This window comes from Indicator indicator, chromosome Z (genome assembly GCF_027791375.1).
Source record: "Indicator indicator isolate 239-I01 chromosome Z, UM_Iind_1.1, whole genome shotgun sequence".
Lineage (NCBI taxonomy): Eukaryota > Metazoa > Chordata > Aves > Piciformes > Indicatoridae > Indicator > Indicator indicator.
This window is the reverse complement of record NC_072053.1, coordinates 18633955-18651329: the sequence shown is the minus strand read 5'-3', so window position 1 is coordinate 18651329 and position 17375 is coordinate 18633955. Positions and strand designations below refer to the sequence as shown.

At 52.7% G+C, this 17375-nt stretch overlaps 2 protein-coding genes across 2 annotated transcripts in view; one reads left to right on the top strand and one right to left on the bottom strand.

The window, feature by feature from the left end:
* The window catches only part of TLN1 (talin 1), a 35943-nt gene extending 24805 nt beyond the window's left edge, over positions 1 to 11138 (bottom strand). The window contains exons 1-9 of the mRNA XM_054397485.1: positions 11103 to 11138; positions 5211 to 5374; positions 2911 to 3008; positions 2586 to 2715; positions 2211 to 2363; positions 1798 to 1940; positions 1267 to 1394; positions 709 to 769; positions 306 to 410 (exon numbers count right to left, since the gene is read on the bottom strand). Coding sequence (XP_054253460.1) covers positions 306 to 410; positions 709 to 769; positions 1267 to 1394; positions 1798 to 1940; positions 2211 to 2363; positions 2586 to 2715; positions 2911 to 3008; positions 5211 to 5340 — 948 coding nt within the window. The 5' untranslated portion in view covers positions 5341 to 5374; positions 11103 to 11138. The remainder of the gene's footprint in view (positions 1 to 305; positions 411 to 708; positions 770 to 1266; positions 1395 to 1797; positions 1941 to 2210; positions 2364 to 2585; positions 2716 to 2910; positions 3009 to 5210; positions 5375 to 11102) is intronic.
* Positions 11139 to 13374: 2236 nt separating this feature from the next.
* Positions 13375 to 17375, top strand: LOC128979309 (cyclic AMP-responsive element-binding protein 3-like protein 4). The gene is given in 10 exon segments (XM_054397526.1): positions 13375 to 13512; positions 13595 to 13868; positions 14073 to 14185; positions 14379 to 14468; positions 15003 to 15094; positions 16190 to 16271; positions 16602 to 16683; positions 16934 to 17118; positions 17120 to 17178; positions 17180 to 17375. Coding segments are annotated over 10 exon segments (1311 nt in total).

The window sequence follows — 17375 nt, the reverse complement described above, 5'->3', positions numbered from 1 at the left end:
CACAACAGAAAGGTTGTGGGCCTACCCCAGGATATATCCACCGAGGTAGAGATGTTTAAAGCCTCTCCTGGCTATCTGACACTTCCAACATCACACTTTCAGGTGTTGACAACCATGAGATGGGGCTTGAAAAGGGCAGGAGAAAAACAAGAAGTGGGAAGACAGAGCACCTTGAAAGCCAAGGACAGGCAAACAGTGGGGATGCAGTGATAACTGAAGCAATGTGGGTTGAGGCGGTAGCAGCATCTCACAAGTGGTGAGATGCTGGAGAAGGGAAATTTTGGCCAGGGAAGGTGCTGTTTTACCTTGACCAGGAAGAAAGAGACCCCATAGGTCTTGAGGGAACGGGCAAGTTTCACATAGCGAACTTTGGCCTCAATCTCAGTCATGTTCCCACAGTTCTTGTGGGCCTGCAACAGCAAAGACAGAATACCACACTAGCTCCACAGGCACCTGGCTGTGCCACCACTGCCCTGTCACAGGTTCTCCCCACCAGCATCCCATGCCCACCCTTGCTACAGTATCCCTTGCTACAGAATCGCTCTGACCTATGACCTCAGGAGCTGCCATGTCTGACCACCTACAGCTTCCTGTTACTGTCTCTCTCCCAGCAAGCTGCTATATGCTGCCTCCAGAGGCAAGAGCAGATTCCACTTCCGGTGAGGGGGAACAAGAAGCCCAGGTCTCAACATCTTCCCCTGTACATACCATGAAAATCTTGCGCTCCCCTTTCTGCTTGATGTACTCCTTGGGCAGGAAATCCTTGAGTCTGTCAAGAGACAGCCACACCAGCTGTTAGCAGCAGAGCCCAAAACCAGCATTTGTCTTCAACTACAAAGAGGCCCAATCCAGAGCCTTGGACAAACCTCTGCCAGGGCATGGGCTGGGAGTTTTTTAGGAGCAGGAAGGGTGTGAGACATATGGCTGCAGTAATGGAAGCTCCCCCAGGATGTGCCCTGCTGAGTGGTGTTGAGGTGCTCAGTATGCAGCCCCTCATGCAGCATAAGGGAAGGCTGGATGGTGGGCTGGGGTCCCATGGTCACACCCCATCAGAGCAGGTTACATGTCTCTGAGTGATACCAGAGGGAGCAGAACTGAGGGTTGGCATTCCTTGCAGCCATCATGGACCTCCAGTCTTGGGCACTGTGCTGCAGCGAGGCAAGAGGTCACCCCAGAGACAACCACATGTCCAAGCCCCCATGTACCAGTGCAGTGCTGGGGGCTGCCAAGCTACTCAAGCCACCTGGGGCTCCCTAGGACACTCACTCCAGAAAGCCTGGCTTGTGCTTCTGTTCATTGTGTGACCCGAATTGGATCTGGCACTGGTAGCCAGCAAACTCGCAGGCTTTGTCAAAGGAGACAGGGTGGGAACCGTTCAGGATATCATCACGAGCCTGGATGGGAAGAGAAGACATTGCCATGGTCAGGGCAGCTACACAGCCCTGGCACCATTCCCCTTCAGACCAAGTAGGACCCATTTTCCAGATTTAGAAGAAGGGGCCCTGAAAACAAGAAGGGTCTAGGGCCAGGCTGTCCCTGACAGATACCATCACCAAGTCTGTGAGAGGAACAGCAACAGGACCTCAGGATGACAGAGAGGAAACAGAGGATCCCCTGGAGAGCTTTAGAGTACACAGAGGGCAGGGCTGATACTACCAGAGTGCTGTTACTCAGAAGATAACTGGGCATCCTGAAGTGTCCCTCATAGTGGCTCCTGGCCAAAATAAAGCCTCAACAACCAGCGCTGGTAAGGGGCCGGTGTGGGGCAGCAGAGCCAGATGCTCCAGGGAGCCATACCTGCACATAGAGTAGGTTGAGCTGCACTGGATCCCGTGAGTCCACGTTCTGGTCAGAGTAGAAGAACTTGCGTCGCAGCAGCAGCGTTTCATTGTCATCAATGCCTTGCTCACGCAGGGTACGGCCGTGGTCCAACCAGTTCACTGCAATCATCACCACGGCATGAGAAGGAATGGGCACCAAATCAGGTCTGGTTTCAGTGCCAGGGCAGCTCATGCAGAGCACCCGCTAGTGCATCGCAGATTTCACCCATCGCACATCCTGGGCCTCCAGGGAGTGTGGGCACATGTTCTCTCATCACAGTCCTCTCCACTTTCCTGTACTGGCTTTTCTTCCCTTGCAGCGGTCCCTGCTTCCCTCCCTGCTGCCCTTGGCATGGGCTAACCCCAATCCCAGCACATGTGGGTACCTACACTCATCATCTGTGTGCAACTTCTGTTTGAGCTTCTCCATCTTCTTCTCATCTCGCAGCAGGTTCTTGTCCTTCTTGAGGGTGCCAGTAACCTCCTCCTTTTTCTCTTCCATGATCTCCCGAACAAGAGAGTACTCATCATAGTTTGTGATGCCTGGAGGAATAGAGGACCAAGCTCATCACGACTCTGCTGCCAAATACGGAGCATGAAGCAATACAAGGGTGCAGTAAGTGTCCCTTTGCCAGCATAATGGACCTCTTGGACACACCTGCTGCCAGGCCATCTGCTGCAGAGCTCCTGCTGCTGCCTTAGTAGCCCCCATCAGACTCTGCCATCTCTCCCCACCTCCCTCTTGTTGCTGCCCCCTTTTCTCACCTATCCGGGCACAGATCGTCATGAGCATGTCTGTGACAGTTTTGGAATCATCCACCATCACTGTTTTCACTGTCCCATCCAGCATGCGGATCTTCAGGGGCCGCTGCTTTTTCTTGTACTCCATGGTGTCCTGTGGGCACAGCAGAGCACAGCAGTGGCACCAGCACAGTGTGCCCACATCTCACCATCATCCCAACAGTTCTCTTCTTCCCAGTGTAATTGTTCAGGGCACAATGAGAGGTCACACAGTAAGGCACCCACACCAATTCCACACCATGGGCAGAGCCAAGACAGGTGCCAGCTAGGACAGGGGACGGATGCTTACCCCATTGCGAAGCATGTAGTAGTCCAGAGCCTTCCCGGCCTCCAACCAGATCCCTTTCTTTGGGTCTTCATCAGAGAGGAACAGCCCAAAATCATTGGCTGAAAAACAGGTAAAGTTTCTGCAAGGGTAATCATGAGCAGGATAGGGCCACTAAAATATTAATCTGTGCCCAGTGATGTACATCAGTGCACAGCAGTACCACGAACTGGCTGGAGCCTGAACCTAAGGAGTGGGCACAAAACTGGAGAGCAAGCTTTCAGGTACATGATTTACTGTAGTTATCTACACAAAAAAATACTCTGAAGCATGCCTATGCAATGCTGAACTTGGAACTAACAGTCACAACAGAAGGAAGAGCTTGGAGTTGCAGCTGATAGCTCACTGAAACTCTTGGTGTAATGTGTAGCATTGGTGAAATCAAAGTAGTAAAATGCTGGGGATCACCAGGATGGGTGGTGACAGCTAGTTTGTAAAACCTGGGCACATCCACACTGAGTACTCCATGGTGGTGTTCTGTACCTCTCTAGGCCACAGCAAAGTCTGAGAAGATACAGAGAGGGGCAGTTCTCGTGATGGTATAAGGGAGCAAAGGAGCTGGGATTCATCCATTCGAGGAAGAGAACCCTGAAGAAGGATGGGATCAAGGCTTACAAGGTCTTAGAGGTGGTAAATAGGTGCTCCCTCAAAGCTGAGGTACCCAGTGAAAGTGCTGCGGCTGGAGCCAGGCACCCTGGCTTGGGCCCACAGGGATAGCCCTGTTCTCCTGCTACAAGAAGCCAGGACCACGCCTGGCTTTGCCGCAGGAAAGGTTCTTCTCCACCTCTGCAACAACCCTGTGCTGCAGGCTGTCTTGGCTGGCTGTGTTTATAATGCGTCATCTTGTTGGCAGCTCTCTGCGGGGAGGGACAAATTCCTGAGCCGCCCCACTCCTGCCTGGTTAACATTGCCAGTGGGATCCCTACTAAACAGGGAGCAGAAAAATCTTGAAGGCTTGCCATTTTATTTTTAAATTGAGAAAATCAAACAAACAAACACTTCTTTTCACAGCAAATTCCAGAAGGATAACTCTAAACCACCGAAAATTGAGTAGCTTGCCCCAGATCCATAGCTTGGGTGGGGAGAGGCATTTCCTGAGACAGAGCAAGAGCAGAACTGGAAACCTACACTGAAGCTCCCTGAGTCCAAATGTCACAAAAACCCCAGCAGCTCAAAAAGGGACCCACAAGTGCCACTGGGTAAGGAGAGCAAAGAGAAATAAAAGCTGCAAGGAACTGATAGGAAAAGAAAAGCTGTGAGCAACTGAAAAGGAACTCAGGAATAAGCAGTTCCCTTTAAGGCTTTCTCCTTGCCTTTTTTTTTTTTTCTTTAAAGCATGCTGGCTCACACCCATGAGCAGGAAATGCAGTACTCCTTCCAACACTGCTACGGCCTCCTATGCACACAAACATCCAGTCCTTCTCTGAAACTGAAAGCCGTGCTCTGCTGGACAGCTGGCCAGCTGGGCACAGTGTGAGAAGGCATTTCCTTTCATCCTTAAGGAACTTGCTGTTCCCAGATGTTGCAGCACTTCCCCTCTTCTTCCCACGACTCCTGACCTCCTGTTTGCTGCCTCTCCCCTGTGGCACAAGCATTTTCAGGGGCAGCAGGAACCCAGGAGAGCCCCTGCAATGATGTCCCAGTGTTCCTGTGTCCTCATCCCCGGTGAGGATAGGCCGCATCTGCGTAGACGTGAGTCACATCACGAGCTCGTGAGCTGTAAACTTAATTTTGAGCCTGGTGGCAGCAGGAAAATATCCAAGCTGACAAGGCTTAGTATGGCAATGGAGCACCAGCACAGGTCTGTCAGAGAGCTGACAGTAGAGGACAGACCCAATGGAGGATTACATATCACTGAAGAAAGGAAAAATTAACTTATATGGTTTACTAATGCTCACCATGACCCCTACAACTGTTTAAAGCCACCTGGTCCTGTCTTGTGGTGACAGATGCAAGTAGAACAGAGAACTGGAAACAGAAAGGGAAGCAGGATCAAACTGCTTGATGAGTATTTCGCTTCCAAACGTAGTTTCCTACCTTCCAAACTCCCAGATTTTTTCTGGGGTGTCAAGAAGGGAGCCTGAGGAGCTCTGTGCCCCACTTCACCTGGGCAAGAGGACTTGAATCTTGCTCCCCCCACCCTTCCATTGCTCTGGGAAAACCCAGACAGCCACAGAAACAGGAGAGGAAAGAGAGAAAATTGAAATGCCAGGAGCTAAGCTGGGGTGGCCCTGGCACAGCAGCCAGCCCCACTGTGGACTTACGCTGTCCCATCTGAGCCTCGGGCACCCGCTCACGGATCATCCGGCAGGCATCATAGACCATGGTGGAGGGCTCGAACTGCATTGTCTTCACCACATTGCCAATGCTGATCTTCAGCGAGAGGGCAACCATTGTGGCAGCTGGGCTGTCCCCACTCTTCTGTCACCTGCCAGAGGAGACAGACAAGTTAGCTCTCACTGCAACCCCTCTGGTGCACGGTGTCCTTCCTTCCCCTCCTTTCCAGCAGCACTTCTGCTCCCTGAAAGCCAGAGTCCAGCTTCTACTGGTAAGCAAGGTCTGCACCCCACAGTGAGTAGCCCATGAGGGACTCTCACTTTCCAGTTTTGTGCTGACCCTGGGGTCTCCAGCCAGTGTGGAGACCCTTGTTCTCTCATCCCTCGGTTCCAAAGCTGATTTTACTTGCCTCTAGGACAGCAGCTGGTACCCAGGGGAGATGCTGCCAGGGAGGAGGAAGTAAGCATGCAGGAGCACACAAGATAAGCTGGGAGAGCATGACAGAAGGGTTTATAATTAAACCTGCCATGACACAGAAGCCACAAGAGGAAAACCAAGCTTTGACCCAGAGCTGGCAGGGACATGCCCCAGCTATCAGGGCCCCCCATGTTGCCAGCAGACTGTATTGAGTTGGCAGCCTGAGCAGAGAGAGACCCACGGGACGGAAAAGCCTGGAGCTGCTCGGGGAGGTGAGATAAGGACACCAGACACCAAACTCACTCATTAAAAATAATTACCTGGGGAAAGCATCACTCACACCAAAGATCAGGGTCTATGGCAGCAGCTACTGCACAAACCCAGGGGGACCAGCTGCTGCAGGTTTTAATGCAAGGGCACACAAGAATTGCACCAGATCATCTAAAACAGGCCCCTAGCTGGGTCCAGTTTAAAGGATCAGCTTCAAGCTTGAAGGACTGCATAGATCAGCTTCAGAGCAAGCACCCCTCAACAGGTCTCCAAAGGATGATGTTTAATAACATGTAATTAGAACTGCAATAATTTTGTATCAACCAGAAAGAAGTAGCAGAAGGGTTGTAAATAAGCCCCTTATTTGCCTGATGCAGCTTGTAGGGCTTCTAAGTGCCCTTTCCTAAGTGGATTTACCTGCTGTGCAGCAACTTTCAGTGCTTTGCCAGGTTGCCACATGCTTCAGGGTCCTTTTGCTGGTCCTTTGCCCGGCCCAGTGTTCCCTGCCTTTAACATTCCCCATCTCCAGCCAACTGCAGCCCTAAGCTCTCCAGCAGTGACATGACTCTTCACCTCACTGAGAGTGCTCATGGAGGAGTCCCCTGCTCTGCATAAACCCAGGCTGCCTTTTCCTTAAACCTGGGCTGGTGGGAGGATGCAAGGGCACTGGTGGGTCACACTGTATCTGCTTGTTCTCTTCGAGATTGATTTTATCCTAACAGGACTCCTATTATGGCTGTCAGGGAAAGGTTTTTGGCCACGTGGATCCCCAGCCTGTCCCAGGAATGCTCTTGGGCAAGACTTGCTGGCAGTCTCTTTCACACCACAGCAGCACATGGTGACCCTGTGCATCTCTGCCCAATGCTGCCAGCTGTGGGCTCCCATGGAAGGTGGTACACCAATGCAGGCTGCTCCTAGCCTGCATGACCTGAGTCGATTAAGAGTAAGATCTGTGATGGATAAAAAGCTCCTGCATCAGATTTTGGCCAGGAGTCAGAGGGCAGGGGTCCTGCTCCTACAGAGCCATAAAGCCATGCCGGTGGGGTGGGAGGCAGGGACGGAGGATCGTGCCGCCTCCACCAGCACATGGAGCAGCTCCAGCTCCACATTCCTGAGCTGTTCAGCAATGTTTCTGCGGAGGCCCGTGGCCCCCACTGGCTCCACTGACAAGGAATGTTTGGTCTGGAGTGACGGAGCCTGGCTGCAGCAGGAAGGACATGGCAGAGGCCAGCCTGTGCCATTGCCATCTATTCAGAAACATCAGCAAAGCTGTGGAGATAGAGAGGAGGAACAGATGTAGATAAGGCTTTCAGGACATTTCATATGCAGGGCAGGCTGCTCTGGTCACAAGGCCATCTTCTCTGTATCTAAAAATATGCTCAAGTTGAGCATAAAGCTGCTTTCCATCCCTCTGCAGGAAAAGGAGAACATGCCACTGATAGGACAAGGTCAGAGAATATGGAGGAAAGAGAGGGGAGACTGGACAGCAATGAAGAACCCAGAGTAGCCAGGCCATGCCTGGCCACTTTTGCAGACTCCTCCTGCCCTCCCAAAGCTACCCAAAGATCAGGCCCTACATAGAGGCACCACCAAACACACTCTTTACAGGGGCTACCACACTTTCCAAGAGCTCACAAGAGGATGACTGCTCAAGCCTCCCCACTCCTGAGTTCTCATAAAATTGACAGAGGTCAGCAGGGAAGGTGCTAATGACATCAAAGAATCTCTCAGAGAAAAGGGAGATGATTTTTTTTTAATTCCAGTATTTTATGGAAATAATTGAAGCTCCACGAGCTGAACTTTACTGACATCAATGTCTAAAGCAGAAACACTCTCTGCTACATAAGAAGTATACCTCTTCAAACCCTGGAGATCAGTCAGCAAATGCAGCATTTTATCACACCGCATTCACAAACCTACTGCCTTCCATGAGTGTACCAAGACAGGGTTTGGCCCCTGCAGACCTCTCCCCTCTAGGCTGTATATGGGGATGAGACTGCGGGAGCCTGGCGCTGCAAAGCAGAAAACTAAAGGAATAAAGAACTGCAAAATTCAAGCTGTCCCTCTGGAAATAAAAAAAAAAAAAAAAAAAAAACCAAAAAAACCCCAAACCAAGTCTTGATGAACATATACCAAATTTCTGTGCTGGCTCGCCTCCAGAGCAAGCAAACCCAAAATCAATCGGTTGTTGGTATGCAAAGTCAGATAAAGCACTGGAGCAGGGAGCCGGCCAGCCAGCTGCCAGATTAACACACTTCTGCATTTTATAGCAAGCTACATGCAACCCATCGAGCCATGAGCATGCTCCTCAGCCAAACTCAAAATGGTGGTGTGGGTGCTTGAGGGGGTCCCACACTCCCAGAGAGCTGTTCTGGCTGCCTCCCATCTCACCCCACACCAGGTGAACAAAATGATCCCGGTGGTGGAAGTTTCTGGGCTCTGCTTCAAGGCAGGGGCAGCACAGGCAGGGATGGCCATAGGCAGGCAGCGCCCAAGGAACTACGGCGTCACTGCCGGGACCACTGAGAGCAAGTTTTCCATCACGTGACAAAACTGCTATATTTGTACTGGCTGAGTTCAGCATGGCAAGAACAGTTACAGAGGAGGGTTGGTATCTTAAAAGAAAAATCCCAAAACACAACAAACAACCCCAACCCCCTCTCCCCCCCCCCAAAAAAAAACCCCACCACAATTAAATAGCAGCCTGCTAGCACACTAACAGCCAATTTCCAGAACAAGCTGCAAATCTCCAAATGCAACAATTTTGCCATTTTTAACATGCTCTTTCTAAAGGAGACTCCCTTCAAGTTTTGGAGTTTGGGGTTGTTATTAGTTGTGTTGTGGGGTTTTTTTTGTTTTTTTTTACAGTAATGCCAAATTTTACTTGGGAAAGGTCCCACTCACGACCACTCCCAGACTGGGATCTGGCTGCAGGAAGCTTTAATAGCTGCAAACCACCCCACTGCTGGGGTTTGCCACAGACACAGCCAGGCGGCTACCAGTTCACCATGATGCCTGCCAGCAGCGGCTTTGCTGGCTCATCAGTGTCTGCAAAACAGCACAATGAAACTAGTCAAAAATTAACCTGGTAAGAGGCCGGACCAGGCTCTGGCCAAGTTCTCTGGTATGGGACTAGTATACATGGCAGGCACCAAGGGCACAGGTGGCTCAGCCACACAGATAGGAAGGCTGAGCTGGCAGCCCTGGCTAGTGATGGTGCTACAGGCTGCTGAGCCAATTCAGCTCAGTTCCTCTTTCCCAGCCGCATGTCCATGTCAGACAGGAAGACGGTTTCTTCCAGCTGAGGCCAAGATTGTTCCTGAGGAGCGTGAGCAGCCAGCGAGCCCAGCTCACGGCAACTCTGCAACATACCTATGGCTGGGGCTGGTTCATCCTCTCGCCCTTGCAGAGAGGGGAGCCCTGCTTGGTGCAGGAATGAGGCAGGGGATGGGCAGCAAGGCTGCAGCCCGAGCCTGTCTACAAGCTCACCCATACCATGGTGAAGCGCTATCTGTATTTCCCACAAATTCCTGAGCCTATCCACTCCTGACAGGCATTCTCTGCCCTCCAAAATGAGGGGGCACAAACAGCAGCACTCCTGGGCTGCCTACCACCAAGGCAGGCATGGGGGCAAGCAAGGGCAGGATTCTCTCCACAGCCCCTTGCACTTAGTGAGCCAGCCCTGCAGCACAGCACCCTGCAAACAGGGCTCAAAGGGTAGCAGGTACTCCCACAGCCTCCAAAGACCACCACGTGCTCTAGTCTGGGCACACAAGGTTGCCAGGGCAACCAACTTGCCTGCTGCTCTGCTGCTGGCTAGACAGAACGGTGAAAGTGACAGAAGAGTGCAACCAGGTTTCAGGGGTATTTGTCCATCCAGCACTCTGCAAAACTCAGCTCAAAAATACCTTTCTGCTCCTCTTTCTCAATTCTGATGGGATGTGCCACTTTGGGACGCTATAAACTCCTGCTGCCTGGCAAGCAAGCTAAATGCTTGGCTAGTGCTCACCACACAGTGGCCTGCTCATTTAGCACTTTGAGCATTTTTGCCCCTTGGCCTGCAGGGAGGTTTCTGGACCCTGTACCAGACAATCCGTGGGCTTCAGCAAACCTGAAGATCCCAAAAATATGTCCCCTCCCCTTCTCAGCAGCGAGGCTTAGGGAGAGAGCAGAACGGAGTAAACAGTTATTGCTACCAAATATGGGTCTAACGGCCAGTGATGAAGCCACAGCAGAAGCATGTAGACATCCTGCCGGCAGATTCAAAGGGCCAGGGAGCTCGCAAGGGCACGGGCAGGATTCGGCAGGGAACAGGATTGGGTAGGGATCAGGCAGAGAACGAGTTAGGGTTTCCCTCACCTCTTTAGCCAGGGCATGGTGGGCACCCAGGCTCATCCCCGCCCCACCAGCACCCACCCCAGATGCATGTGTCCCACCCCAGCGCCCCGTCCCGGGAGACTACGACCAGCTGTCCGTCCCAGCATGATCGGTAGGCGCTGCCGGGGGTAACTATGAGGAGCGTAGCCTCTGGCGTCCCCACCCAAAACCGCGCAGCAGGCCAAACACTCTTCCCACTCGCTTCCCCTCCGCGTACAGGCAGGGTGAGCAAGGAAGCTTCGTCAATACTGCCCGGCCAGCACCGAGGTGCATTCTCCTCCGACGGCAGGGCTCGTGGCCGAGGCCAGGACTCTCCTTATCGGCCCCTGCGCACCCTGAAGGCCGGGATGCCGGCTCGGGCCTGGCAAGGGGAGTCTTTGGGCCGAGGTGGCGGCGGCGGTTGTTGGGGGGAAGGGCAAGTATAGGGCCAGGATCAACGGAAGCAAGCCCGGTCCGGCCGTGCTTGCCCGTTTTGCACCAGGGATACCTGAGTCTATCAGTGCTCGGGAGCTGCCAGGTCCATGGGGCCATAGGGCGCGCCCCAGTACCAAGCCTAGGCGAATACGACAGCAGGAAACCCCTAGGTCACCGCAGCCAGGGAATGTGCTCCGGTGGGAGCAGGGAGGCTCCAGTAACCGGGACACTGCTTCCACTCCTCCCTACAGCCCGCTAAGTGGGAAGGGAGGCTCCCCCCGAGACATCCGTTTCCGGCAGCCCCCCGTGGGCAGGGGCGCTGCCGGTCACTGTGCCTCCCGTGTTCCGTCCCCCACCCCTTTCCCGTTTACCGAGCCCCTGTGTCTCCCCCGTTCCCGTACCTGTGCGCGAGCAGAAGCAGCGCGGCGGCAGCCCCGCCAAAGCTGTGCGGTGGGGAGCGGGACGGCACCGCCCACTTCCCGCCCCGCCGCCTCCCGCCGCGCATGCGCCGAGCCACGACGCCGTCGGGCGGCACGGCTCGACACGGTACCCCGGGGCTGCGCTCCGCCCGGTTCCCGCCCCCCCGGCAATGTCGGCTTCACACACGGGGCTACGTGCTGTTCGGTGCCCCACGAAGCCCGCCCTGCGGGCTGGGGCTGGTCACAGCTTTATGTCCATGTCTTGGGGCCGTGCTTCTCGCCTCTGCTCGCACTCTCGGGCCTCCGCACGGCCGCGACGCATACGCCGCCCCGCCGTGCGCTCCCGCCACCCTTGCGCCACCGGCCAATGGGCGCCCCCACCGGCTCCGCCGGCTGAGCCCCGGCGGGGCGGGGCTGCGAGCGAGAAGGGCCGGCTGCGACGGGGTGACATCACTGCCGAGGCGGCCGGGCCGAGCCGGGCCGTATCGCGCTGAGCTGAGGGGCGGAATGGGGGCACCGGGGCCTTGGGGCCTATGCCCTCCCCTTACGTCGACCCCGGCCCCGGGGCTCTGCGAGGCGGCAGGGTCGAGCGCAGCCGGCCACGAGAATACTTACTCCGGCGCTGACAACCTGCCCGCGGGCCGCCTGGATCTGCGGACCTCTGCCCACTCTGGTTCTCGCTGCCAGGCCTCGGGCCATGCTGTTCGGCCCTCACAGGCTGCTGCCGTGCCTCCGGCAGCGTGGCGCCCTGCTTGCTCGTGGGCCGACCCCGCGGCTAGGGCTGTGGGAGGCTTCTGGTCTTCCCTCGTGTTGGTGTCCTGGCGAAGGAGACTGTTCTTGCCAACCATTACCGTGTCACCCTTCCTTTTACTTCACCTGCTGCTCTGTGCTCATGTTCTCGTCCTCCCTTCCCGGCCCAGTGCAGGCATCCTGGGTAAAACATACTCGGAGTCTCTGGAAACATTGCCTGATCTCGACCCAGCTTCCCTTCCTGTCAGCGTGCCACTCTCCGCTGGTAAGGCTGTGCTGGCCGTGCCATCTGCAGGGCAGCCTCGCACACCGGCTTCCCGCTTCCAGGCAGCTGGCCCAGCAGCCCTGTGGATGGGGTCTGCCTTGGTCTTTTTTTTTTTTTTTTCTTCGTACTGTGACCCATGCCAACTAGATGTGAAAGCTTAACAGTGCTAATGGGGAAGTATGACAGATGCCCCCACTCTTGACTGCTGGAGCAGTGCTTTGGTTCAGGCACCACAAACAAGCAGGCCTGACCAAGACCAACTCTGCAGTGCAAACCGTGAGAACCATGTTAGGATGCATCTTCTCAGGCCTAGGCCATGTCTTATCAGAAGATAACAGCACCAGCCTGAGCGGGGACTTAGACAAAACTAACACTGCCATCTGCACAAATACCAAGGCGGAGTTTGAATACAAGTCCATTTCTTTGCTCTATAAATGCCTATAAAAACCTTCTAAACTCTCCTACACATTAGTGATGTACTCTTGAGCAGGGACACCTCTTGGTTGCCTCTTGAGGGTGAGGGACTGTTTATCTGGCACTTGAGACCTACAGGGAGGTAAGCATTTTACTTTTGACCTAAATGTGTGTTTTATGCTAGCAACATTTATATACACGTGTTCAGCTATAGCTTAATTATTACGAGTGTCTTAAGTAGTAGAGGTTTGGCCACTGTCTGAATTACTGTTTAAATCATCATTTAAATAATTGTCAAAACTGTTTAATTACTACTCAATTATCAATCACTTTTTGGTTGCTGTTTCATTTCTATTCAATCACTGATTAATTGTAATTTGATTACTAATAAAACACTTTCAATTCACTCCACAGTGATGACTTCTCTTAAAAATTTACCTGCAACAGGAGGCTGGCCTTGTTGGCTGCATGCTGGGGGTACACCATCTTCAGTGGAACAGGAGAATTATGCATGCTTTCCCATCACAGAAAGTCTGAGGTCCTTCTACTTTCCCTCTTCTTTCTGAAACTTTTGCATTCTCGGTGGAGCATGGCTCCTGTGGATGGGCCCCAGTAGTTTGGTGGGGAAACTAGTGTGGTGGGTCTACCAGTGCTGCTATAGTAGCCTTGTTGGGGCTCTGTGCTTGTGGGTTGGTCATCACTGCAGGGTCCTGGCAGATGGTGCCATTGGAGGGGGAGCCTTTGTCCATAGGGGCTGGGGGACATCTTGAAGGAGTACTAATATCTCCCTCTATGCCTCTGCTCAGTTTTGAATTTCCTGATCAGATGTTGTTTGAAGAGCAAGTGACTGCCCTGGGAGGTCAGAATCTCATTGACTTCCTCCTGATGGATGATATTCCCTGCCCCGAAATCCTAGGGGAGGAGAACTGTCTCATGGAAGACTGTAGCATATCAGAGCCTGTGGTGAGTTCTTTGGGAGGAATCACTGCTAGGTTGTGGTTCAGGAAGTTTGAGTCCCCACTGAGTAAAAGGTTTTTCTCCACAGCTCCTGAATGAGGAGATTGATGACTTAATTGCCTCCATGCTGAGCCCTTCTGGAGACATGCTAGAAATGCTGCAGGAATATTTGCTTGCTGACGGTGACAGCAGCATTTCTGAATATCAGCATCTGTTCTATAGCCCTGGCAGCAACTTTGACAGCAGCTGTTGGAACTCAGACATTGTGCATATTGATCACAACTATTCCTGCCCTGTGGATATGTCTATGCTGGAAAACATGAGCTCTGACATGGCAGAAGGAGATGCTTCCACTGAGCTTGGTAAGTCCATGGCCTCTTTCTGTCTTGACTACAGACACAAAAGCAGTCCCACTGTGGGGTTTTTTTGGATGAGTGCCAGGCAACAATAGGGAAAGACAAGTTTAGAGGCTTTTTTCTGTGTGTAAAATCGTGGTTTTGTGCTACTCAAATTGGCTAGTCAGGTGTTGCCTTGTTGAAGCCCAGTACTTGACTCTCCTTCCCCAGAGACATGGATGGATTTGGAAGGCACAAGTATGGCTGCAAAAGAGAGGTCCTGTTTCCCCATTCCTGTTGCTGTGAGTGCCGGACCCCAGCTTGTGCCTGAAGTTGTTGCACAGGTACTGACTGCCATGTGTGAGGGCCTCAGCTTTTGCTTCTGCTCACTTCTCCCCTCCTCTCCTGGCGTGGCTCCTGATGAAAGCATGATGCTGCTTTGGGAGAGCTTTTGTGTGCTTTCTGTGTGTGCCCTCTGCCTGGGCTGGACTCCCTTTACTTTACATTCTCAGTAGATGTATTTTTGCTATTCTCTAGCCCAGCATGCCAGGGCTGGTCCTGTCAGAGGCAGAGATGCAGGTCCTGGAGAAAACTCTTGCCCTACCAACCAATCTGCCACTGCTCAAAGTGAGTTCTCACTACAGGCTGTCATTCCCAAACAGATAGGGACCACTTAAATGCTTCAAGCCAGAGAAGGGATTTGAAAATACAGGATGGCACATTGATAAGAATATTGGTGCCCCGGGGCTGTGTGCAGTACAGCTTGGTGTTCTTTTCCTCCTTCCAAGGCCTGAGGAATGCCCATATACACAACAGCCTCTGCCTTGCTGGTCAGTTAGAGCAGTAAGCCCTGGCTGCTGTCAGTCTCCCCACTCATGACTGCTTGCACCACAAGTGCTTACAGCCTATTCTTTCTTGCTCACCTAGTGACTTGTGAGCTCTTGTGTTTTTCATCTCCCTTTGTTGTACCTCATTTTTGCTACACTGGGGAAGCTGCTGGCTGCATAAGCAGTCCAGGGTTTGCTTTGGAACTCCTGCAGTTCATTCAGTGGTGTGGGAGGGACAGAGAATCACGCAGCCTAAGTGCCGTTGCATGTTGGGTTTGTGAGGGCTGTATTGCCAATGCCCTGGGCTGTTGCTAACAAGAGATGATACTTGCAGGCTGAAGTGCATCTTCAGGAGAATGTGCATCAGAAACACTCAGCCCAGGATAGTCAGGACAGTGAGATCAACATGGACTGCCTGGCAAACAGGTATTTGCACAAATCAGTGTCACCCAACGCTGAGGGGACAGACAGGTTCCTTTGGAGATCCTTGGCAGAATGGTGACTATTAAATCATAGTTTCAATTCAACTTAACTTATGGTTTCTAGTCACCTGCACTCTGCAGATCCTAACACAGGTCTTAATATGTGGTTTGTTGTATCAATATAACAATCATAATACAGACTTGAAAATGATATAGAGGAATACAAGTCACTGCTTCAGTCATGGAAGGAGGCTGACAATGGTGGAGGAGTTCCTGGCCAGGAAGGCTCCCAAGTTTCCCCAAGTTGATTTTATTGGACAGTGCTTTGTGTGTTGTTAGGCTTTACTGCTCTGTGCCAGAGTGGTCAACAACATCTGGCTTGCTGAGTTCCTGGGACCTTCAAGGACATTCCGGAAGGGAGGCTGGTAGGGAGGGGAAGAAGAAATCTTTGTTTTATCCGCTTGGTGCACAGAACATTCAGGGCTTGATAATGAGCAGATAGGAATGAGTATGTGACCTCCTCAGTCACAGATTGCAGCCTTTTGCCTGATTAAATGGCATTAGTTGTGAGTCTGGAATGAGAGGAACAGATCACAAGTGGCTGTGCTGCTGTGCAGTCTTGCCACCTTGGGCAGAATGTGAGGCTGACCCTGTAGGACAGCAACTGTCTTCAGATGGCTCAAAAGATCAAGTCGTAGCTGTTCCTGCTCTCTTATGTTTGGAGATGGTTCTCAACTTGCACTGTTCAAGCCAGGTGCTGGCCTGCCAGGTCCAGCATGTTTTCCATGTCAGGCTGCTTTGCAGTAAAGCCTAACATCATGGATCTGAGTGGCTAGTGTTCTGCTAGGAGCAAGCATCCTTCAAGATTGGTCTGGTGCTTCTCTGTAGGACCGGGCAGGTCTCACCCCTCCCCAGTGTAAGATATCACTTTCTGGGCTTTGTTCCAGGTGGTGCCTTGTAGACCCCAGGGGCAGTTTTATTTGCCCCTTGCCCCAGGAGTGGTGGCTGATTACCTGAGGAGAGATTCTGGTGAAGTCCCTGCTTTTGACTTGCAAAATGTTTCTGGTTTTCTCTTGTGCTGCTCATCTTTTGTGGGAAGTGTGGTAGCCTGCACAGGTCAGAACTACAAGCTGGGGAAGAAGGTGCAGGTACGACATAAGCAGAATATAGAAGTTCTTGTTGTAGGACGTGGCAGGAGATGTGGTGGGGAAGACTGTTCCTTTTCTGGAGATTGTGGCCTGGCTGCAAAGTGGTGAGGAGCTCTTCGATCAGCCGCTCTGTTAACTTGCATTGCTTGCTCTCCTGCAGGTCACTGAGCAGCAGTAGGAACCACACGCCTCAGCCTCACTGACATAGTCCACCACTGGAAGCACAGCAAAAAACAGCAGCATGGTGAGTGGCTTCAGGCCCTTCTGTTGTCCTTGTAAGTTTGGGAGAGGGGTGCTTATTGCAGCTAACAATGCCTGTCCATATCCTTTGCTGAGGCCTGTGCTGATCCCTTCTGTTTCCAGCTCCTGGTTCTGTCCCTCAACCTCATTGTCTCCTCCAGCCTCTTCTATCTTGATAGTCAAGAGACAGCAACAGAGGCTACAGGTGAGTGCCCACAGGCAGAGGGGTGAAGCACTGCCCTCTGGGGCAGAGCACCTTCCTCAGAGTAGCCTGAACTCTCAGGCACCTCCAACCCATCAGCTCCTTGCCTAGGGTGATCACTAGGTTTGGCTATGCTGTCTCACCCCAGCTCTAAACTCTTCCTCAACCCTACATGGGCTCTGTGGTGGGCAGGTGTTCAGAGCAGAGCAGCAAGAAGCTGGGAATGACAAGGCTGGCTCTACTTCCATTGCAGTGCTATCACAGCAGATCTCTGAGTTCCCAGACCACGTGGTAGTTGATGTCCGGGAAGACACTGTGCTGAAGTTGTTCTTCCCAGACTCTGAGGACCCCTTGATGTCCATCAGCGTTACTCAATCACAGGAACAGGAGCAGAGCCCACCCGACCTCAAGCCCAGATCTTCTTTCAACAGCAACCTAGTTCTCTGGTGTTTAGACAGAGGCAGGCTCCAAGCTGAGCCCTCCCCAGCCTCAGAAGGAACCTTTTGCCAGCAGCTGTGCTGGTGGCATGGAAAGCCAAAAGGCAGAAGTAGGTGGAATGTGCTGCCAGAGCTGTCATCCATCAGCACTGTGCCAATGAGCAAATGAGATGTGACCACTACAATCTTCTGCCTCTTGTGGTGATGCCTCATGCCGCTGCCAAGCAGGGACAAACAGCTATATTAACAGATAATTAG